This window comes from Pteronotus mesoamericanus, unplaced genomic scaffold (genome assembly GCF_021234165.1).
Source record: "Pteronotus mesoamericanus isolate MK-2021 breed Mesoamerican mustached bat unplaced genomic scaffold, CSHL_Meso_final contig_130, whole genome shotgun sequence".
Taxonomy (NCBI): domain Eukaryota; kingdom Metazoa; phylum Chordata; class Mammalia; order Chiroptera; family Mormoopidae; genus Pteronotus; species Pteronotus mesoamericanus.
In genome coordinates, this window is record NW_026555060.1 from 9,572,634 (window position 1) to 9,597,536 (window position 24,903).

The window sequence follows — 24,903 nt, forward strand, 5'->3', positions numbered from 1 at the left end:
CTTTAATAGAGTATCATTTGGTTAAGTGTAAGAACTTTAAAAAAGGATCTTTGGTTCATATTCCTAAATTTTTCTCAATACAGTTCACATCAATTTACATTCCCACCAACAGAGCATGAAATGGCCATTTTTCTCAAGAGAGAGAAAAATTTTTTTAAAAACTAATACAATTTTAGTTTTAATATATACCTAGAATGGAAAGTGATGACCAATCAGCTTATTCATCATCTTTCTTACACATAGATAAAACTAACTCAAAGGTCTGTGCTTTCATGGTTTTATGGTTGGATTAATATTCTGTCTTCTTCCAAAGGGATTTTTAAATGATTTATAAAATAGATAATAATGAAAAAACACATTTAAAGTGTTACAAAAGAAGAAACATAAAAAGTGTAGAGCAACAGATATTAGACTCCATAGACTAGTCTTGGATTACAGTGGTCAACAGGTATATCTTCTGTTAGATTTCCGCAGATGCTGTCTTACATGTAAATCATTTTTAGGGGTACCTGTAATATTTTGTGAAGCTGAAATTTTATTTCTAGTAAATTTATAAATCTGTTTATAAACAACTACTTCTCTTTCTAATAGTAACTAAATGAAGTGATGTCCTAATGGAGGAGTAATTATGCTTGTGCAAAAAAAGGATAATTTCAAGTCTACATTTACTGAATAATTTCAAAATTTCTTTTCTATGGTAAAGCTTACTAAGTAACAAAGTTTTTTCATTGCTGCCTCTTAGATATATATATATGAAGAGATTGAAATGAGAAATAAAAACATGAAACCTAGAAAGGAAAAATATTCAAGAACATAAGAATTTCATGAGGATAATAAACCAACATGTGTGAAACCAGATTATAAAATGAACATTTTCTTCTCTAATGAAATGAATTTTAAGATAAGTATATTTAACTGCAGATTTACATTAAAAGAAGAAAAAGAGAAGAGAAAAAATATGGATGTGTTATATGACAAAATAAGGGAGCAGTTAAGGAAAAAAGAAGAGCAATATATTCAACAAGTTGAAATGAACCAACAACTTGAAACCACTCTTAGAACACTAGAGATGGAACTGAAGGTTGTAAGAAAGAATTTAAATCAGGTAAATTTATCTTTTGTAAAAATGTCGTGTGTGCATGTGTGTAAGCAATGGCTGAGCTTCCATTTGGGGAGACAGAGCTTTGCCTCTTTTTAAAAAAATGTTTCAGTTAAGGTTTAAATTCAGTATTATTTTTTATTAGTTTCAGGTGTACAGCATAGTGGTTAGACAACATGGTCCCTCAGATATTTTAAGTACCCACCTGGCACTGTACATAGTTATACAATATTGTTGACTATATTCCCTATGCTGTACTTTATTTACATCACCATGACTATTTTGTGACTACTAATTTGTACCTTTTTTTCATTCTTTTTTTCTTTATTTTTATTGTTGACACTATTACAGGTGTCACATTTACCCACACTTTGCCCATGTCAACAAAGCTCCCGTCCCCCTTTCCCTCTGGCTATCACCCTATTGTTGTATGTGTCTATGGGTTATGCATATATGTTATTTGACTAATCCCTTCACTTTCTTTTATCCTTCCTTCTTATCTGACAGCTGTCAGTCTGTTCCATGTATCCATGCCTCTGTTTCTATTTTGTTCATCATTTGATTTTGTTCATTAGATTTCACATGTAAGTAAAATAATATACTTGGTTTTCTCTGACTGGCGTTTTTCACTTAGCATATTAATCTCCAGGTCTTTCCATGCTGTCACAAGTGTAAGATTTTCTTCTTTTTTACAGCCAAACAATATTCTATCATGTAAATGTACCACTCATCTATTGGTGGGCACTTTGGCTGTTTCCAGATCTTAACTATTATAAATAGTGCTGCAATGAACATGGAGGTGAATGTATTTTTTTTCAAATTAGTGTTTCATGCTCTTTTGGATATATTCTCAGAAGTGGGATTGCTTGGTCAAAAGGTAGTTCCATATTCAATTTTTTGTGGAAACTCAACACTGTTTCCCAGAGTAGCTACATCAGTCTGCATTCCCGCCAACAGTGCGTGAGGGTTCCCTTTTCTCCAGGACCTCAACAGCACTTGTTTGTTCGTTTATTGATGATAGCCATTCTGGCAAGTGTGAGATGATATCTCAATGTGGTTTTAATTTGTGTTTTTCTGGTGATTAGTGATGTTGAACATTTTTTCATGTATCAATTGGCTGGCTATATGTATGTCCTCTTTGGAGAGGTGTCTATTCAGGTCCTTTGACCATTTTTAATTGGATTGTTTGTCTTCCTGGTGTTGAGTTGTGAAAGTTCTTTATATATTTTAGATATTAACCCCTTTACAGATGTTTCATTGGCAAATACATACATTACGTTTCTCCCATACATTAGGTTTCCTTTTTCATTTTGTTGATGATTTCTTTTGCTCTGCAGAAGCTTTTTAGTTTACCATAGTCCCATTTGGGGTTTTTTTTCATTAGTTTCCATTGCCTTAGGAGATATGTTACCCAAAATATTGCTATGAGAGATGTCTGAAATTTTACTGCCTATGTTAGTAATTTTATGGTTTCATGACTTACATTTAAGTCTTTTATTCATTTTGACTTCATTCTTGTGTAGGGTGTAAGTTGATGGTCTAGTTTTTTTGTTTTGTTTTGTTTTTTGTTGGTTTTTTTTTTTTTTTTGCATGTACCTATCCAATTTTCTCAACACCATTTATTGAAGAGACTGTCTTTCCTGTCTTGTATACCCTTGCCACTATTGTCAAATATTCATTGACCGTAGCGGCATGGATTTATTTCTGGGCTCTCTGTTTTGTTCCATTGATCTATGTGCCTGTTCTCATGCCAGTACCAGACTGTTTTGAATACAATGGCCCTTTAGTGTAGTGTGATATCATATATTGTGATACCTCCAACTTTGTTTTTCCTTCTCTAGATTACTGAAGCTATTTGAGGTCTTTTTTGGTTCCATATAAATTTTGCGGATATATGTTCTAGTTCCGTGAAATATGCCATTGGTATTTTAATAGAAATTGCATTGAATCCATAGATTGCTTTGGGTACTAATGGACATTTTAATGATGTTAATTCTTCTAGTCCATGGACAAGATATACGCTTCCACTTATTTACATCTTCCTGTTTCTTTTTCTAATGTGCTATAGTTTTCTGAGTACAGGTCTTGTATTCCTTGGTTAAATTTATTCCTGGGTACCTTGTTGTTGTTTTTTTGTTGTTGTTGCAATAGTAAATGGAATTGTTTTCTTAGTTCCTCTTTCTGAGAATTCATTATTGGTGTATAAAAATGCCACCAACTTCTGAATATTAATTTTGTATCCTGCTACTTTGCAAAATTTATTTATTAGACCTAGTAATTTTTTGGTGGAGTCTATAGAGTTTTCTATGTATAATATCATGGCATCTGAGAATAAATACAGTTTTGCTTCCTCCTTTCCAATTTGAATGTCTTTAATTTCTTCTTGTCTGATTGCTATGGCTAGGATGGCCAGTATTATGTTTAATTAAAGTGATGAAAGCAGACATCCCTATCTTGTTCCTGATCATAAGGGGAATACTTGTAGTTTTTGTCCATTGAGGATGATGTTGGATGAGGGTTTTTCATAAATGGCTGTTATTATGTTGAGGTATAATTCCTCTATTCCCATTTTGCTACAGTTTCTATCATAAATGGGTACTGAATTTTATCAAATGTATCAAATGCTTTTTCTGAAACTATTGATATGATCATGTGATTTTTGTCTTTTATTTTGTTTATATGATATATCACATATATTGATTTGTGAATACTGTATCTAGGTTGTATCCCTGGGATAAATCCCACTTAATAATGGCATATGATTTCTCTATTGTATTGCTGCATTTGGTTTGATAATATTTTGTTGAGAATCTTAGCTTCTATGTTCATCAGGTATATTGGCCTATAATTTTCTTTCTCTGTACAGAGTGTCTTTATCTGGTTTAGGAATTAGGGTAATGATGGCCTTGTAAAATGATCATGGACGTCTTCCCTCCACTTGAATTTTTTGGAATAGTTTGAGAAGGAGAGGTATTAGTTCTTCTCAGGATGTTTGGTAAAATTCATCTGTGAAGTCATCCAGTCTGGGTCATTTATTTGCTGGGAATTTTTTAATTACCACTTCACTTTTACTAGGTGTAATCTGTCTATTCAGATTCTCTGATTCTCCCTGATTTAGTTTTGGAACATGGTATGTTCGTAGGAATTTATCCATTATATCCAGGTTGTTCAGTTTGTTGGCATATCGTTGTTCACAGTATTTTCTTAAATCCTTTGTATCTCTTAAGTGTCATTGTTATTTCTCCTCTTTCATTTCTGATTTTATTGGTTTGGGTCCTCTCTGTTTTTTTCTTGATGAATCTGACTAAAGGTTTGTCAATCTTCTTTATCTTTTGAAAGAACCAGCTCTTGGTTTCACTGATATTTTGTATTATTGTCTTAGTCTCATAATTTATTTAGACTCTGATCTTTATTTTTTCCTACCTTCAACTTACTCTGGGCTTTGTTTGTTGTTCTTTTTCTATTTCTTTTAGGTATAAGGTTAGATTGTTTGAGATTTTTTCATGCTTCTTGAGGTAGGCCTGTAATGCTATAAACTTTTCTTTTAGGACTGCTTACATCATGTCCCATATATTTGTGGTTATTGTGTGTTTATTTTTATTTGTTTCCCGGTCATTTTTTATTTCTTCCTTGATCTCATTGTTAACCCATTCATTCTTTAACAACATGTGTTTGAATGTTTTTAGTTTTTTTATTGTAGCTGATTTGTAGTTTCATGCCATTTTCATCCAAGATGATACGATTTCAGTCTTGCTTTTGTTAAGACATGTGGTCTGTTTTTGAGACTATTCCATGTGCACTTGAGAAGAATGTATATTCTGCTGCTTTGGGATGAAATGGTCTGTAACTATCAATTAAATCCATCCAGTCTAGTGTGTTGCGGTTCCCTTGTTGATTTTTTGTCTGGTAGGTGACATTGATGACACCGCAGTGTTAATATCCCCTCGATGGCTGTATTGTTGGTGATCTTTCCCTTAAAGTCCACCAAGATTTTTTTAATATATTTAGGTGCTTCTGTATTGGGTGCATATATCTTTACAAATGTTATATCCTTGTTGGATTGATCCCTTTAGTATTATGTAGTGACCTTCTTTGTTTCTTGTTATGGGCTTTGTTTTGAAGTCTGCTTTATCAGATACAATTATTACTACCCCAAGCTTCTTTTTTTGTTTTGTTTACATTTGCATGGAATTTTTTTTTTTTTTCATTTCTTCACTTTGAACCTGTATGTATATTTTGTTCTGAGGTGGGTTTCCTTTAGGCAGCATATGTATGGGTTATGTTTTCTTATCTATTCAGTCTCCCTGTGGCTTTTGATTGAAACATTTGATCCATTTACATTTAAAGTAGTTTTGATAGGTATATTTTTTTTCTTTATGTTCCTACATATATTTCTTCTTCTTCTTAAAGCAGTCTCTTTAACATTTCCTGCAATACTGGTTTGGTGATAATGAACTCCATTTTTTGTCTTGGAAGCTCTTTGTTTCCCCTTCAATTTTATTTATTTTTTATTTTAGAGAAAGGGTAAGGGAGGGAGAAAGAGGGGATAGAAATAGTGATGTGAGAGAGAAACATCGATTGGCTGCCTTCTGTACACACCCTGGCTAGGGACTGAACCCACAACCCAGGTATGTGCTCTGACTGAGAATCAAACCAGGGACTTTTCAGTTTGCAGTACGATGCCCAATCAACTGAGCCACACTAACTGGGGCACACCTTCAATTTTAAATGAGAGCCTTGCTGGGAAGTAATCTTGGTGGCAGGTTATTGCTTTTTATCTCTTTGAATACTTTATCCCAATTCCTTCTGGCCTGAAGTGTTTCTGTTGAGAAATCAGGTGACAGCCTTATGGGAACTCCCTCATGTGTTACTGTCTCTCTTGCTGCCTTTAAGATTCTCTGTCTTTAAAATTTGACATTTTAATTATGATGTGTCTTTTTGTGGGTCTCTTTAGGTTCATCTTGATTGAGACTCTGTGTGCTTCCTGGACTTGTATGACTTTTAGCTTCACCAGGTTAGGGAAGTTTTCTCCCATTATTTCTGCAGACAGTTTCTCTATTTCTTGCTTACTCTCTTCTTCTGATATACCTATGATGTGGATGTTGTTATGCTTGGTGTTGTCACAGATATTTCTTAGTCTTTCCTCATTTTTCTTATTGCTCTTTTGTGTTTCATGCTCTGCTGAGGTACTTATTGTGCTCTTGTCCTCTCATTTGCTGATTCAACCCTCTGCTTCATCTAACAGGTTGTTGATTCCTTCTAGTGTATTCTTCATTTCAGATATTGTATTCTTCATTTCTGACTGGTTCTTTTTTTTTTTTTTTTTGGTTTCTATGTCCTTTTTTAATGCTTACTATCTTTTTGTTTTAAGTTCTCACTGAGATCATCCATTCTTCCCCTGATGTCCTTAAGCATCCTTATAGCCATTGTTTTAAACTCTGCATCTGGTATTTTGGTTGCTTCCATTTCATCCATTTCATTTAATTCTATTTTGAGGGGGGATTTTTCTTGGGTTTTTTTCTTTGTTTGGGACATTTTTCTTTGTCTTTCCATTTTGTGTCTGTGTATTAGGTAGATCTGCTATTACTCCCAAATTTGTTATGATGATTTTATTATTAAGTTGTCTTGTTGCACTCAGTGACAAAATATTCTACATCCCCTGAGCTCTGTGCTTCAGGAATATTACATGCGGGTTATGTGCACTCGCTGTTGTAGTTGGGTCTTGAATGCTGTTGGCTCTTTCATGGGTGAAATTAACCTTTGAGGTTTATAAGGATAAACCTCAATCACTTTGTATGAGATGCTGTGCAGGGGCTGCCCGCTGAGGCAGAGCTGTCCCCAGCAGAATCTCGTGCCCGCCAGAAATTCCCTTTGGGTGTGCCACTTGTGTGGCTAGTTGCGTCAAGCTCTGGTGTGGTCTGAAGCCCACCACTGGTTGTGTTGGTCCTGGGTCCACTTGGATGCAGTTCAGATACAGGTTACTGTCAGATGTTGTGTGTAACCAGTTTTGTGCTTCCTGTCTGTCGCCAACACACTGTTCACTGTTTGTGCCTCCATCTACTGGGCCTGAGTGTGCATGGGAGGGGACTTAGCATTGGGGGCAGACCTATAAAAGGACTGAGGCTCCCCGAACTCTGTTACCTGCGCCTGTCAGCTACTCTGCTTTCCCTGTGGTAGCCGTGGTCTTCCTCCAGACCCTTCCAAAGACTGTACGGTGAACTCAGACTAGTCATGATCCACAGCCCCTTCCTCAGGTTGGGAGCTCGGTAGGGTGGAGCAACCAGGGTAGGGAGGAAAGGGCTAGTGAATCACCTACTTGGTTATTCCATAGTCAGGCACTCAATGAGGGGAAAGTGGCCCCTACTTCAAAGCCAAACCCCTCAGTCTCTGTCAGAGTCTCCAACTCTAACTCCCTGTAGGGGAACTCCCTGCAGGTTCAGGGTCGGTGTAGCCAGCTGTCCCCTCTGCAGAAGCAAGCTCAGCCACCCTGGGCTTAGGGGGATAGATCAAAAGAGGCTGTTGTTAGAAATTATGCCAGCCCAGCCTGTAAGAGGGAGCTAAGCACTTTGTCCTGGTTCAGTCAATAATCTCTGAGGGTCTCACTTTGAATGTCCCCACTTTGAGCCTCTCTTCCTTCCCTCTGGGGACCTGCACCCAGCGGGGGTATTCAGGAACTGGCAGAGCTGATCCAAACAGTCTTCTATTAGGAGTGGTGCCTGCAAGACTGTAAGAAGGAAGTAGGCCCTTCTTTTTACAGGGTAGCATGAGCTGAACTCACAGGGGAGTTTGTATTTGCTTCCCCGCAATGTAGCCACATAGCTCACCACTTGCCTGTCTGGCTCCCAGACCATGCCTCCCCAGAAGACACAGTCCAAAAATCCCAGCTCTGCATGGCTCCCCAGCCCCCTGTGCCCCGAACCAATTAGGATGAGACTGATGGTCAGCCTTCAGGGCACTCCAGTCTCTCCACGTGTCAGGTCTCACTCAGCAGGACAGGGCGGAAAGTCCCAGCTCTATAAGGCTCCTCTGTACTGCCAAACCCAGCAGGATAGGGAGGGAAGTCCCAGCTCGGCAAGACTCCCCTGCACTGGGGAACTGAGCAGGACTGGGAAGGCAGAGTGACTCAACAGGTTGGGGGGTGCGAGCTATGCACTGGAAGTGGGGGAGACTGACCCTCTTTCCCAAGCCACACAATTTAGTCACTGTCTGGGTCTTCACCAGAAGCCTCCGCAGAAAACAGAGGGCCCCTTAATAGCCAGCAGACCCCTCTGCAGGCCCCAAGTATGGCAGCATGGCCTCACCGGTTGTCAGATTCCAGACCACAAACCCCCCAGGATGGTCCTGTATCAATAGTTGTGCTCTTCCCTGGGAGGATGCAGTCGGAGTCTCCCAGGCAAACTGAATCCCCACATTTTCACTGGCAGACGCTGCATGGTTGAGGCCCCATGCTCCTAGGGGGAGGCCTCTAGCTTCTCAGCTGCATATACCCCTGAGTACAGGCAGGGGGGTTGGGGGAGCTATCTCTTACCCTATCTCCACCCTTCTTAGCAGTCTCTATGTGGCTTCTTCTCTAATCCTTGGTTATTTTTCAGGTCAGCTAGGCTTCAGTTGGTTGTTAAGGTTAACTGTTTGTAATTTAGTTTTAAATCTGGTTTGGGGCCAGAAGCAGGTAGGTGCAGCTTCTCCCTACTCTGCAGCCATCTTAGAATTCCAGAAACATTTCATTTTTTACAGTATTTTATAACAACTCTTTGATTTAATGTTATCTCATTCAAAAAATGACCTGTGATATATATAATTAAAAATATTAATTTATTGCAATTCTTAGCATCTAGTAAGTGCTATGAAAAAAGAGAAGGTAAATTCAGCTTATCCATTAACATAAATGTGAATTTTGGCTTTTTGAAATGTTAACATACCGGCTAAATTGCCTTGAGGCCATCATGGAAGTAGTCAAATGTCTTTCAAAAAAAATTATTTCACAGTACTCAATTTTTGCTTTTTGACAAATTTAGCTGTAATTTAAATTACGATGTCTTTCATGGAAGATAAGATCCTTGTATTTAAAAAGCCTACCTCCTTTTAACAGTTTTTTTAAGATTCTTCTCATAAGTTTATGACTTCTTTTTTTAATGTTATGAGACTAAAAACATAATGAAATGTGTCTCTAGGTTATAGAAGAGCGAAATGACACTCAGAGGCAACTTTCTCGAGAACAGAATGCCAGAATATTACAAGATGGAATTTTGACCAATCACCTTTGCAAACAAAAGGAGTTACAAATAGCTCATGAGAAAATAAATTCTGAGGTATTTTGCTTAGTCAATTGCAAATACTTTTGTGTATGTATTTGTATGTGTATGTATTTGAAAAACCAGTACTGTACATATGGAAAATATAGAGGACTTTAAAAGCATATCTCTGTGTGTGTGTGTATATATATATATATATATGCAAACACAAAATCCTGAATTTGCTTATGTTTTTAACCTCTCCATTCCAGATTGTGATAACTAAATGAATTCACTGATATATATAGAAGTTCTTAGTACAATGGCTAGATGATCGGTTATTACATGTAACTTTTATTACTGACTGAAAGTATTAGAAAAGTTGGACATTTAAGAAATATTCTAGGGAAAAAAATTATAGGACATTTAATCCACCCAAATATATACAGAGTTAAAACCTTAACTGTGGGGTTCTATATATTCAGACTTCAAGCTCAGTTTTTAAATGGGGTGGCATTTTGGATAAAATGATATTCTTAATTCAAATCCATTTGTCTCCAACAGTAAAGTAATGACATTCACTATAGCCTCATGCGAAGAGAAGCTTTTAATATTTTCCATAGGATTGATAAGCTTTCCATAATCTCAAAAATATTGCTACTAACAACAGATATTCCAGTTTTTAGAAGTGATTTCATCCGCTTGATATATTAAAAGAGCCTAGTTTTCACTTCCACTGACAATAAGGAGGAAAAGTATAGCCAGTTCAGAGACCATATTTTAGATGCCATTCTCCTACTTTTGAAGAAAGTTAGTTTCCTCCAAGTAGTATCCCATTTTAGAACAAGGAGCTTTTGAAGACAATGATATGCCATAATGTACCACGGGAGACCAAAAAAACCCCTCAGAATTATCTTCTGGAGGGAGGACCCCTTGTCATATAGGCATCCCTCAATAGGTGAGTGTTTTAGGAGCCCATCTGTTATCAGTGTACCAGGTGGTGCTGTTGTAAGAGGCTGTGTTCAGCATCAGTGAATTTTTTTTGAAGTCTCTTTCAACGTGTTTGCCCATTTCATGCTTGGTAATTTACAAGCGCACCTGCCCACACCGCACTGTGTTCAGCAGATTTGACCAAAAACGACGTGACCCCCCGCCCCTCCTGTGTTCTACCCTCCCTATTCACCCAATCTCACCCCGAGTGACTTTTTTTGTTTCTCCGGATGAAAAAAGTCCTCAAAGATTAACGTTTTACCAGTGTGGAAGAGGTGAAACAAAAAATGGCAGAAGCACTAAAAGGCATCAAAATTGACAAATTCAAAAACTGTTTTGAGCAGTGGAAAAAACATTTCGATTGATATATTGCATCAAATGGAGAGTACTTTGAAGGTGACTGAAATTTAAACACATGAGCATAAATACACAATTTTTTATAAATAAACCATTTTTGGGGTCCCCCCATATACTTAGTGATAATTTATTGATAAATATCTCTAGTAAAGTAATTCAGCATATTTTCTCCCATTTCACAGTCATTACTACTTTAAACATTATGAAGAGGAAGTAAAAGTTATTGCAGTAGCAAATCTCATGATTTTCTAAGTATAACTCTACAAATTTTGCCTTATATACCATTATTTTTTTGAAATATAAAGCTGCTTGTGTTTAACCTCGCCATTCCAGATTGTGATAACTAAATGAGTTCATTGTCTATAGAAATGCTTATGACAATGCCTAGATTATCAGGTTTTAGTAAGTGTAGTGTTTATAACTATAAAATTATTAGAAAAGTAGAATATCTATGGAATATTCTTGGTAAAAAATAATTATGGAAAATCTAATACATTCAAATATATGCAGAGTTAATACTCTTACTCTGGTGTAGCCATGTGTTCAGACTGTACATTCCATTTTTAAAGGTGGTCAGATTTATTAATCTTTTATTTTATGTCTTCTGGGTTTATTGTAATTCAGAAAAAGATCTTTTTAATTCAGAGATTCTTAATATTTCTCTTATGATTCCTTTTTTACTTTCATGGATTCATCACTTTATGTTCAATCTTTGAACTTTGGGGAATTTATACTTGTACAAATTTGGAAGTTTGGATTCAACTCTGTTTTTCCCAGTGAGATACCCACTGACTGCAACCTTTTCATTATATAAACATATAAGTTATTCTTTAATTTCAGAAGACATCATGATATGTTATTTCAATGAGTGTTAGCTACATGTCTCCTTTATTTTTCTTAGGTTTCTGATAATTATGAAAAAGAAAATAATCTGTTACTTGAAAACCATATGTTACAAGATGAAACTGCCAAGCTAAGACTGGAAATAGACACAATAAAAAGTCAGAACCAGGAAATGGAAAAAAAATATTTTGAGGACATTACAATTGTCAAAGAAAATAATGACCTTCTTCAAAAGACAATAAAACTGAATGAGGAAACATTTACAAAAACAATATCCCAATATAATGGGCAGCTTAATGTTCTGACAGCTGAGAATACAATACTAAAGTCTAAACTGGAGACTGAAAAACAAAACAAAGAAGGACTAGAAACAGAAGTTGAATCATACCGGTCTAGACTGGCTACTGCTGTACAGGATCTTGAGCAAAGTGAGACATCAAAAAGAGACCTGCAACTTGATTTCCAGAGAGCAAGAGATGAATGGTTTCGTTTACGGGACAAAATGAATTGTGATATCTCTGACCTGGAAGATAGAAATGAGATTCTTTCTCAACAACTTTCTAAAGCTGAAAGTAAATTCAATAGCCTAGAAATTGAGCTTCATCACACAAGAGATGCTCTCAGAGAAAGGACATTGGTTTTAGAAGGTGTACAAAGAGACCTAAGCCAAATACAGTGTCAAAAGAAGGAAATAGAACACATGTATCAAAAGGAACAAGGCAAAGTGAATAAATACATTGGAAAGCAGGGCTCCTTAGAAGAGAGGCTGTCACAACTACAAAGTGAAAATGTGCTGCTTCGACAGCAGCTGGATGATGCTCACAACAAAGCTGACAATAAAGAAAAGACAGTAATTAGTATTCAAGATCAGTTTCAGGATATCATAAAAATATTTCAAGCTGAAAGTGAAAAACAAACTCTTATGCTGAATGAAAGAAATAAGGAGTTAATCAATGACTGTAATCATTTAAAAGAAAGATTGCACCAGTATGAAAATGATAAAGCAGAAAGAGATGTAAGTATCCAAAACGAGAAACATTTTTCAAATTTCTTAAAAGAAAATTCAAATATTGTATTTGATGATGGCCAAATGTTTAATCTATAGTTGGACATTAAAAATATATAGATAATAGCTGTTTGCTCTATCAGCTTAAAAGCAGACATTGTGCCCTGGCTGGTGTGGCTCAGTGGATTGAGTGCCAGCCTACGAACCGTTCAATTCCCAGCCTAGGACACATGCCTTAGTTGCAAACCAGGTCCCCAGTAGGGGGCATATGAGAGGCAACTACACATTGATGCTTTTCTCCCTTTCTTCCTCCCTCCCGTACCCTCTCTAAAAATAAATAAAACCGTTAAAAAAAAAAGCAGACATTGTATCCTGCAAATGAAAATTAGACCTGAAAGGTGTTTCGTTTTGAGTAAAGACACTGTGTTTGTTGCCTTTGTAATTTTAAGAGATTTAGATCATAGATTATTAATAGATATAGATTGATATTAATAATTTAGTCTTATACTGATAAAATATTAATTTTAATCTTTCACCACATTTTAATACTGTTATAAAGCAGATAAATGGAAATGCTCATGCCTAAAATGAGTATTTTGAAATTAAGTTTCAATTAAGTGGAATATCTGGACAGTTAATTTCAGATTTCCCAGATGAACTGAAGCGTAAACGCTGTCTCTTATAGTACCTTTCTTTCAGTGGCTTCTTATACTTTTAGTTGGTTAATGTTATTTTTATTCATGGCAATTTGAATTAAACTTGGAAATATTTCAGCCTTGAGTAATATAACCTTAGGATCTATCGACTCTTTAAAGACATCTACTTTTCATTACATCATAATTTGAGACAAATGTGATGAGTTTTAGCAAAACTATACTTGATTTAATCTTTCCACTACCTTTTACATTTTCTTTAAATATTTCTACAAATAATTTGCTCATATTTCTCATTTCAAGACCCATTTACTATCGTTTGGAGGTAAGTTGGTTTAATACAGAGAGAATTGTAGTTCTCTGTAATTTCTTTATTTGGCATTGGCTCTCCAATTCAGATTAGTGAGGGGTGGCAGGATTTATCTGTAGCAGTGACAGAGGTCAAGGCCAGATTACCCAGTAAACAGGAATGTGTCCATATGAAGAAAAGAAGGCAAATTGATATATGTGGTGATATTTTTCCAGTTATATATTACGTTAATAATATATAACTCTAACAAAGTACATACAGAATGGGGCAAAAGTAGGTTTACAGTTTATATGGAAAATAATACAATAATTAATAATACAAGAATAATCTCTTTGTGTACTCACAACTGTAAACCTTCTTTTGCCTCATAGTGTATGTGAAATATATATATTTTAACATAAATAATAGTGTGATTTATAAAGTCAGTAACAGAAATATCTTACTAGGCTGCTGTGAGACAACTTCAACAAGAACTGGCTGATACCCTAAAAAAACAGTCTATGTCAGAGGCTTCACTGGAGGTTACATCACGTTATCGTATGGATTTAGAAGAAGAAACACAGCATTTAAAGAAGAAATTAGATCAAATCAGAAGTCAAGTATGTGTGAAATTTAACTCGTCATCAGTTAATCTATAGCTGATTATATAATATAAAATATTTTAGATGCTAATCTTCATGGGCAGCTTTCTTTCTATTTTTATTATAATTTATTATAATTTTACTATCTTTATAATGCACTTATTTCTTTTTTTAAAGTATATTTTATTCATTGTACTATTACAGTTGTCCCAATTTTTCCCCATTTGCCCCCCTCCACCTGGTAACCCCCTTCCTTCCAACAACCACCGCCCCCCCCACACCCCCGACCTCAGTTCATGTCCATGGGTCACACATAGAAGTTCTTCGGCTGCTCCATCTCCTATACTGTTCTTAACCATCCCCTGTCTATTTTCTACCCACCAATTATCCTTCTTAATCCCTGCATCTTTTCCTCTATTATCTCCCTCCCCACTGATAACCCTCCATGTGATCTCCGGATTTATGATTCTGTTCCCATCCTATTGTTTGCTTCGTTTGTTTTTGTTTTTGCCTTTTTAGATTCTGTTGTTGATAGTTGTGAGTTTGTTGTCATTTTAATGTTCATAGTTTTGGTCGTCTTCTTTTTCTTAAATAAGTCCCTTTAACATTTCATATAATAAGGGCTTGTGATGATGAACTTCTTTATCTTTACCTCATCTGGGAAGTACTTTATTTGCCCTTCGATTCAAAATGATAGCTTTGTTGAATAGAGTAATCTTGGTTGTAGGTTTGCTTTTCATCACTTTAAATACTTCTTGCCTGTCCCTTCTTAGCCTACAAAGCTTCTTTTGAGAAATCAGCTGATTATCTTATGGGAACTCATTTGTATGTAACTCTCTGCTTTTCTCTTGCTGCTTTTAAGATTCTTTGTTTATCTTTAACTTTTGTTATTTTAATTGTGATGTTTATTGGTGTGGTCCTCCTTTGTGTCCATTTTGTTTGTGATTCTCTGTGCTTCCTGGACTTGTATGTCTTATTTCCTTTACCAAATCAGGGAAGTTTTCTTTCATTATTTTTTTCAAATAAGTTTTCAATTTTTTGCTTTTCCTCTTTCTGCATCCCTGTGATGTGGATGTTGGCACTTCTGGAGGTGTCCCAGAGTCTTCTTATTCTCTCCTTGTTTTTTTTAATTCTTGTTTCTTCATTCTCTTCTGGTGGATTGCTTACTTCTTCCTTATTTTCCAAATCATTGATTTGAACCCTGGCTTCCTTCCCTTCACTGTTTGTTCCCTGTGGATTTTACTTTATTTGACTTAACTTAGCCTTCATTTCTTCCCTTATGGTTTTGCTTTACTCATTGAGTTCTCTGAGCATCCTTATCCACCAGTGTTTTGAACTCTGCATCTGATAGGTTCACTAGCTCCATCTCCCTTAGTTCTTTTTCGGGATTCTTCATTTCCTTCTCCCTTCCTTCCTTCCTTCCTTCCTTCCTTCCTCTTTCTTCCTTTCTTCCTTTCTTTCTTTCTTTCTTTCTTTCTTTCTTTCTTTCTTTCTTTCTTATTTTATTGTTATTCAAGCACAGTTGTCTCCATTTTCCCTCCATCACCCTCCCCTGCCCTGCCCCACCCCCACCTTCCACTCTCAATCCTCAAGCCTTGTGCTTTGTGCATGGATCCTTTCTACATGTTCCTTGACAGACCTTCCCCTTCTTTCCTCCTCCCCCCTCACCTCTGGTTACTGTCAGTTTGTTCTTTATTTCAGTGTCTCTGGTTACATTTTGTTTGCTTGTTTTGTAGATTAAGTTCCACTAATAGGTGAGAGCATATGGTATTTGTTTTTCACCACCTGGCTTATTTCACTTATCATAATGCTCTCCAGTTCCATCCATACTGTCGCAAATGGTAGGAGCTCCTTTGTTTCTTCTGCATGGTATTCCATTGTGTAAATGTACCGTAACCTTCTGATCCACTTATTTTCTGATTGGCACTTTGGTTGCTTCCAGAACTTGGTTATTGTAAATTGTGCTGCTGTGATCATTGGGGTGAGTGGTTCTTTTGAATTGGTATTCAAGAATCTTAGGGTATAATCCCAGCAATGGAATTGCTGGTTCAAAAGGCAGTTCCATTTTAATTTTTTGAGGAAATTCCATACTGTTTTCCACAGTGGCTGCACAAGTGCTGGCGAGGCTGTGGAGAAAAATGGAACCCTAGTACACTGTTGGTGGGAATACAGACTCTTCTGTTCTTTCATTTGGGCCATATTTATTTGTCTCCTTAATTTGGCAGCCTCCCTGTGTTTGTGTCTGTGTATGTGTGTATTAAGTAGAGCTGCTTTGATTCCCTGTGTTAGCACACCTGTTAAGTTGTATGGGACGGAGCCTTAGGTATTCACCAAGGCGGGCAACCTGCTTCACAGCTTTGTGGCTCTGTATATGGGGGAGGGGCAAAAGAGGGGTCAGTGCCACTGCTGGGCTGCTGGAGGCTTGTTCGGCACTTGCCCCATTTCCAGTCACTTCATCCCTTTCCTGTATGCAACTAGTGCCCCTCTAGCTGCTGCCCTGGTTTTACTTCACAGAGTGGGTAGGTTTGTGTATATTCTAGGATCATGTGGGCCCTTTAAACAGACTTTCCTGAAAGACCAGCAGTTTCTTCCACCACCCCAACCCACACTGTTTTTTACAACCATAAGTTATGAGGTTTTATTTTCCCAGCACTGGAACCCTGGGCTGCACTGTCTGGGCTGGGGCTGGGATCACTCACTCCCAACGTATCCCTCCTGATTTTTATCCACCACACTACCCATTCCACCAGATGCCTCTGCTGCTGCCTCCTACCACCACACCACGTCTTCTCTGCCGCATCTCCCTGTCTCTGCCCCTCCTACCCATCTGGATGAATATGGCTTCTTTAAATCCTTGGTTGTCAGACTTCCATACAGTTTGATTTTCTGGCAGTTCTTGGTGTTTTTTGTTTTGAGTTTGTTGTAATCCTTCTTATGGTTTTGCAAGGAAGCAAAACATGTCTTCCTGTGCCTCCATCTTGATTGGAAGTCTGCACTTACTTCTTAAACCCTGGCTTTTATTCTGCCATTTGCATTTATGTTTTCTTATCATATTTACCCTTAAGAAAGTTAAGAATTATGCATTATTCTTCATAGGAATCAAGAGACTTTTTTCCTACTAAACAATATTTTTAGTGGTATCTCCATTATCATGATGAGGCAGACAGATAAAATCTGAGGATAATGTTTAATGGAATATTCCAGAAAATTCTTTTATTTTTTTATCTTCACTTTTGTGAATACATATAGAATCTGTTTATTTCATAGATTTCATAATAACTTGTATGGAAACATCACTGTACAAACAAGTTGAAGGAAGCTTTTCTTTAATTTTCATCTCACTTAGAAATATTCTAAAAGCAAAAAGATAATCAGATCATTATAGTATGCACATCCACAACAGAGAATTAAGAAAATTAAATTTAAATCCACCATTGTTTTTTTTTAATTGTATTGATACAATTCACATCATATAATTTGCCCATTTTAATTAAACATTCAGTATATTTTGACATATTTAGAGAGTTATGCATCTGTCACCTCAGTCAATTATGGAACATTTTCATCGCTCCAAAAACAAGCTCCACATCTCTTAGCAGTCACTCCTAGCTTCTCATCTTCCCCGCCACCAGGCAACAACCAGTACACTTTCTGTCTCTATCGATTTGCCTATTCTGGATATTTCATATACATATAATCACATAATATACAGTATTTGTGACTGGCTTCTTTTACTTAATGTCACATTTTTAAGGTTCTACCATATTATAGCATATCACTATTTATTTCTTTTTATTGTGGAACAGTACTTCACTGTGTGGCTAATCCAATTATCCATTCATCAGGTGATAGAACTTTGTGTTGTTTTCACTCCCTGGCTGTTAATAATTCTACTATGAACATTAGTGTACAAGTCATTGTGTGAACATATGTTTTTATCTCCCTGCCATTGGATTTAATTGGACTGATTGCAGCTTCTCTCGGCCTTTACTCATGCTGTCCATTCTGCCTTTTCCGTTTCTGTTCCTCTTGCCGAATCCGACACCTCAATGGACATGGCTCCCGATCTCCCTTCTCCATGAAGCTTTCTCTGACTGTTCTAACTCTCATTGCCCTCATTCTTTTCAGCACTTGTCATCTTGTCTGTGCAAAGTAATTTAGCCATTAATTTTACATTGCTTTAATTTTTTTATCCATGAGACATAATCTTGTCTTTGTAAGTATAAATTTGTCTATGGGGTACATTTATTTGATATGATGGTACATACCTTTGTATACAAATAAATTGAAAATATTTTAGCTTTAACTATTATTAGGATAAAATTACTTTATACCACACCAATACTTTCTTCTTGGAGACATTGATATAATTAATCTTTTATTCTTGATGTATTTTAAGCAATTAAATATAAATATAATAGAGAATTGTTTAATCAGCAGCTCTTTTTTTTTACCCTCAATGTGAGGGGAAAAAATAGAAATCAGCCTTTCACAGTGCAGCCAGAACTGTGGTTTAGAGATTAATAGCACTTTACCCACTGTAAATCTCTGGGGAGGACTTTTCTGACATGCCATTGCACGTCACCTTAATCTGCTCATCAGAGTACTTGCTAAAGCAGTGCAACATAGACAGTGGCTGGGGACGAATGGACCTGGGAACTTTGATTTTGCACAGAGCGCATTCGCACAGAACTCCATGTCAGTGGCTTAACCCTGCCTGTCAGGTCATGTAAGTGATGTACTCAGTCCTGGAGGTGCTATTTGCATTGCTCATGATTATTGTCCACTGAGTAGTACTGAGAGGAAGTAAGTTATAAATTGTTCTAAGCAGAAAAGTACTGTTGGCTAGCGGTCTTGGTGAAAGCTTTCTGAAGTACTGGGGATATAGCCTGGGCTTCTTACTACCATTGTCAATGGTACGAAGAATTATTTCAGTGTAACTCGTACAAGAGATCACCTCCATTGCCATTTGCCTAAAGTATTAAATTTTATTAGAACTTAAAATACAGCGACAATAATAATACAAACCCTTAAAGTTTATTGTGGGCCACGTACTCTTCTAAGTACTTCACATATATTCCATAATTTAATCTTCCCAACATTCCAGTGAAGTAGGTATCATTATTATCTCCATTTTACAGATGAAGAAACTGAGAGACAGAAAGTTTAAGTAATTTGCTCAAGCTGACACAGCTAATAACTGGGGGATGTGGGAATCAAACCCAGACATTCTGGCTCCTATGTAGATACTGCCTCTTGGGCTATTCAGTGAAACATCTCATTGTCACTGAAAACAGAATGTTAACTTTCATAATCGCTGGAATAACCATGTTCATTCACAGTTGTGAATATTTAAACTTACAGTTGATATGCTGCTTGGAATATAAAAAAAATGAATGTTAATTATAAATTAATTTTCTGTTTTTCCCATTTGACCAGTTTATAAATTTGTATATTTGCTGATAAAATATAATTTAAAAACATGAGTGAGGTTTTTGTTTGAGTACTAGAGAAGTGGTTGGTGATCTTTTCTGTAAAGGACCAAGTAGTAGATATTTTAGGCTCTGTGCACCATGAGGTCTCTCTTGTCACAACTTGGCTCTACTGTTTTGGCACGAAGTAGCCATAAACAAAATGCAGATGAAAGAGTGGGGTTGCTGTCCAATAAAATTTAAGTTACAAAAACAGGTAGATTTATACTAGATTATCAGTAGTTAAAAGTTTTTTTTTTCTTTATTTTAGTTACAAGAAGCACAGGATCGATACACAGCGACTGAAAGATGTGCTGAGGAGATGCAAGATCACATGCAAAAGTATAAAGCAACACAGAAAATAACATGAGTATTTATAAAGCAGATGAGGAATGTAGTATGAGAATTAGATCAGTTATGATAAGAAGTGTATCATTGTTAAACTGGATAAATATTTCAGCTTTTAAATATTTTGAAATGCATAACTTGTGCAAAATTTAGAGGTAATATATACATTATCCACAAAACACAACTAGAAAAATAGCACAATTAATTGCTAATTCATCTACTTTCCAAATGTTAAGATTTTATGTAATTGCACCTTCAGATGTTTATTCAGAAATTATCTGGTATCTTTTAAATTGAAGTGTGAAAATAATTATTTTAAAATATACATTTTAGGCTTGAAATTGAAAATGCTAAGCTAAAAGTTACAATCAAAGAGCAATCACTCAAAATTGAACAGCTTCAGACAAACCTGGTATGTACAAATTCGGTAAGTCAATCTCTTAATTTCCATGATGCTGAAAAGGAATTTTTATTTCTCTAGTAGCAATGTATAAGATATTTTAGGCAACATGAACAGTCTCATTGATAAAAGTATTTATTGTATTCATGATAATACTTGTTACTAGTAATGTAGTTCTTGTTATAAAGGAAGTTGAATTCATAAAATTAATGATTTTTATAGTAAGATTTTAATAAAAAAGATTGTGATAGTCTAGAAGCAATATTTGACATATACCACACTTTGTTTATCCATTCATTTGTTTAACATTTAAGTATTTCTAGTTTTTGGCGCTTGTTGATAATGCTGCTATAGACATTGGAATTCAGGTATTTGTTTGAGTCCAGAAATTTGTGTAATGATTTAATCTAGAATTCTGAATTTCTTTTGTAATCATACAAGTGTTTTGTGGAAGAGGGAGTGCACTTTTTCCCTTTGCTGGATTTTAAAACAAAAAAAAAAAAATGCCAGTAAAAAAGTAGAAATGGCTGCTCAATCAGGGCCTCACATAACAACATAGTGCTCCTAGCATTGCAAGTTTAGAGACCATTCACTTGTGTTAATCAGCCTTTCAAAGATTAACAATCCAGTCTCAGAAAAGATGGATATATAATCCAGGACTCCAATTAACTGATGAATGGTGAAGGCTACACAGTATTTACTAAGCAGAACAGGATTCTCCTGCCACTCACACTCTCCTCTGTATGGTAGGCTACCTATAATTTAAGATCAGAAGATTGCATTGTGAACCCTAAGTTGGAGCAATGAGGTCAATGCACCTACGAGCTAGTTTCTTTCGGTCACAATAGCTCAATCCATGCAGTTTCATTATGCAGATATACCTATCAGGAGAACTAGAACATGGTGTTGACTGGTTCTTTGTGTGGCTGAAGAAACATTGAAAATTATTGTTTTAGACTTTATATGAATAAGTCATATTGTATTAGCATATTTTTCATACAAGAGGAATGAATGATAATATATTGATAAGGAGTCTTCTGTGAATGAGAGTTCCAGGAGTTGTCAACTTACAGTTTCGTACAGAAACCTATTAAGCTATCAAAAATTGAAAAATTTGTAAGAATTACCAAAATTGATGAACCTTATGCAAAAATAATGGGGGATTTTTTTTTTTTGTAGATTCCTATAGAAATGAGTTAGGTTTATGACACAGAATTATTAGCCACCATTAGGTCTACTTTGTGAATCAAAAATTTAATAAGAAGCAGCAGCTTTCAACCAATTTAATCAATAGCCTTAACTTCTCTAGATGGTTCTCCTGTTACCGAATAATGGACCTGTTGCGGGGGGGGGGCCCAAATGCTATTACCAGAACAGTGCCCCCTATTTCCCCAGGGTCCCTCAGTTGTAGGTCCTTTGCTTACCACCCTTAAAAATTATGACTCTCAATGGCAGAGTTTGGTGAAAGGAAAGGAATTATTTATTCAAAAGTTATATAAGTTTTGAATAATGGCTAATAGTCACTGTTAAAATCTCAAAATCCCCTTAAAACATCCACCAATACACACAGTCCTGCCTTCCCCATTTGGCCCAGTTTGGTCCAGTCAGGCTAGTCAGGGATACCGTCCTTTAGAAGAAAAAGAACAGAAGTCCAGGGCTCAGCTAGGCAGGCCTCTCGCTGTTCCCAGCACCATCAGCTGTGTCACCATGGTCTCCAGTTCTTAATCCAAAAGCATGTAGCACCTTCTCATGGCCCACTAGCAAGAGTCCTTTCTCCCTTTTCCTTTCCACATGGTCTTCTCATTGTTCCCCAGAGTCTGTGTCCCATTCTCTCTCACAGGCCCTATCTCCCCTTCCCAGTTATATCCTGCTTCCTAAGCCATGTGGTCAAAAAGCTTCTAACATTGGTGCTGCACCTGGGTTCCAACTCAGGGAATCCTCCCCCACAACCCCATCCCCGGACTCCCTGCAGGCGCTGTTACAGGGGGAGCTGCTTCCCACTTCCCTCCTGGGTTAAAGTTATACAAACCTTCCTGGTTAGCCTTGTTGATACACAAAATAGCTATCTTTGCATATGAAGCTATCCTTATTGACATGCAAAGTAACTCTCAGTGGCCCTGGCCTGTTACTGACATGTAAAATGACTCTCAATGGCCCTTCTCCCTGTCTCCCATCCTGGTAGCCCGCCTCGGGGCAAGGGGGAAGGTGAGAATATTCCATATTTTTCTTGGACACCCCAATTTCTGGACCCCGTTACAAATCCCCTTTGGGGGGCCCCTGGCTGTGTCCTGTTACAGTCATGTCATGAAGCCCTATGCCCAAGTCTACCTGGGCTAAAATATTTGATCAACACAGTGTTGAGGTGAAGAATCTGAATTGGCAAGAAGATAGCTCTAGCTTTCTCAAGCTTTCGAACAATATAGTCGAGTATGCATAAGAAAAGAACTTCAGAAGGGTTCCATGGGTCAAGTCTCTATAGAACAGGCAATTTTTTTTTTTAAATAAAGGCAAATAATAATTTGATATTTGCAAAATGTTTTGCATTATAAGAGAAAAACAACAGAGCATCCTGGTCAACATTCTAAGGGTTAATGTGCCCCCAAGGAAAATAACACTATACTCAAAAATAACACCCATGAGAAACAACATAAAATGTACAAAATTAGCTCTCTACAAAGGTAATCCCTACCACCTCATGGCTTATGAGTGTGTGGTTGAAGATACTCTCTATGAGGAACTAGAAGGGAGAAAGAAAAGTACAGATGACCTCAGGAAAGGGGTCAAGGCTGGAAATGTTGATTGGAGAGTCTGGTTTGAAGTGTTGAGATTAAGGAACCCTGAGATTTTAAAAAAGTGGAATAGAAAGAGTCCAGGACTTGAATGTCAGAGTTAACTCTTTTGCAGTGAATCGGGGATAGAGGAGCAGAGGAGGGTGTGTGTGGTCACTGTTGCTGCTAAGAAATAAAGCAGGATAAGGAGTAAAGAAAAAGATGACCCTCATAAATTTTTTAGTGCAATTATATGATTGAAAGGTCCTTATGTAAAAGAAGAGAGTAAGTGTTGAAAATATGAGTATGTGGATGAGACCTTGCATTAAAGAATATTTGAGTTTATTGTAAGAGATAGAACAGGACGATAGGAAAAAAAAAAACTAAAAAACTACAAGAATTAAGTAAAAAGTTATGTTTTTATAAAATATAGACAGACTTTATTTAAAGAGAAAATTAAACACTTTTCTCTTTAAATAAAGAGAAACTGAAACCTATGGAACAGTGCTTACAGAGAATGAGAGTATCTCATTCTAAAGTCAGATTATCATCATAAGTAATGGGGACTGCATGGGAATTTTTCAAAGATTATTTTAGGAAGATGTGATTTAATAGAACCTGGCATATCTTGAAATATTGATGAAAATATCTCTAGGGCATCTTTAGAAGCTAAAATGTCTGTAGCCACTCTCTTAACAAAATTTTAACACTTCATATTTTGTATGTAAAAACCACCATTTTAACAAATTTTGGCAGCTTAAGTTCCAGAGGAAAAGTGATGAAAATGTAAAGTCAATTTAAGCTGCAATAAGGAGTCATTATTTTTGAAATCTGTTCTTATTGGTATCCAGTTTATAAACTACATTTTATAAACCTGTCTACACATATTATTCATGAACTCATGAGAAATAATATTCTTAAGAAAGAAGAGTGAGTCTCTAGATCTTTAAAAATAATTTTCTTTAAAAATGTTTTTCAAAGTCTCAGGATGAAAGGGAACAATTAAAGAAATATATTGAGTTAAAACAATCTCTGGAGTGTAGCTTGGATCAAGCAATGAAGAAAAATGGTGAATTAGAAAAAGAGATTACTGGGTAAGATTTTAATATTTCAGATCATTTCTACCACTAATTAAGATTTAACTGTCATTTTACTTTATTAAAAATAAAATACAAATTTGTTCTCTATCTGTAATTTTCATAATTGAACAAATTATCCTATTTAAAAGTTTACTTCAGAATCTCACAGCACAATCTGAGACTTTCTTGAATGCCAAAAAATTCTGCTTATTCTTTATGATTCCTAAAACAATAATGAGAACACCTTTTGCATATCCTGTAAATTGTCCTTTTTGTGTCTACCTTGAATTTTTATTTCTGCCAGATATCTTCGCTCTGTTTTGTAATCTTTCCTTCTTTTAGCGGCATGTTTTTTCTTCAGCATTCAAATAGTTTAATATCTAGAAACCTATCTGTGTCATTGTTTAACATCATCAAAAGTTATCTTGATTTGGCTTTTTTCTTTCTTTTTAGGTATAAAATATATCACACATACGAAAATGTTCTTATGACTTAAAGAAATTGAGTAATCCTGTTTTTACCACTCATATAAAAAAAGTAACGGCATCTTTCCCAATGTCTGGGAAACCCCCAGTCTTCCTTTCCGTTTATTCGCTGGTATTCACTGAGTATTTCAGTTTCTCATCAGTGTTTTTCCTCTCATTTAACTATCCTCCTCTACATTGTTTAGTATCCCTTTCATTTTCTTAACATTGCGCTAGCAAATATCTCGTAAAATAGTCTTGAGAAGACTGTTATATGTTATCTCTCTGATTCCTTTCTTTTAT

At 36.1% G+C, this 24,903-nt stretch overlaps 1 protein-coding gene across 2 annotated transcripts in view; it reads left to right on the top strand.

Moving 5' to 3' along the window:
* The window catches only part of ANKRD26 (ankyrin repeat domain containing 26), a 124,734-nt gene that overhangs the window by 81,832 nt on the left and 17,999 nt on the right, over nucleotides 1-24,903 (top strand). Inside the window, exons 21-27 of one of the 2 annotated variants that reach the window (XM_054592025.1) lie at nucleotides 922-1,105; nucleotides 9,271-9,408; nucleotides 11,579-12,535; nucleotides 13,936-14,088; nucleotides 19,813-19,883; nucleotides 20,223-20,316; nucleotides 24,039-24,151. In XM_054592025.1, coding sequence (XP_054448000.1) covers nucleotides 922-1,105; nucleotides 9,271-9,408; nucleotides 11,579-12,535; nucleotides 13,936-14,088; nucleotides 19,813-19,883; nucleotides 20,223-20,316; nucleotides 24,039-24,151 — 1,710 coding nt within the window. The remainder of the gene's footprint in view (nucleotides 1-921; nucleotides 1,106-9,270; nucleotides 9,409-11,578; nucleotides 12,536-13,935; nucleotides 14,089-19,812; nucleotides 19,884-20,222; nucleotides 20,317-24,038; nucleotides 24,152-24,903) is intronic. The other variant, XM_054592017.1, reaches the window with a different exon arrangement.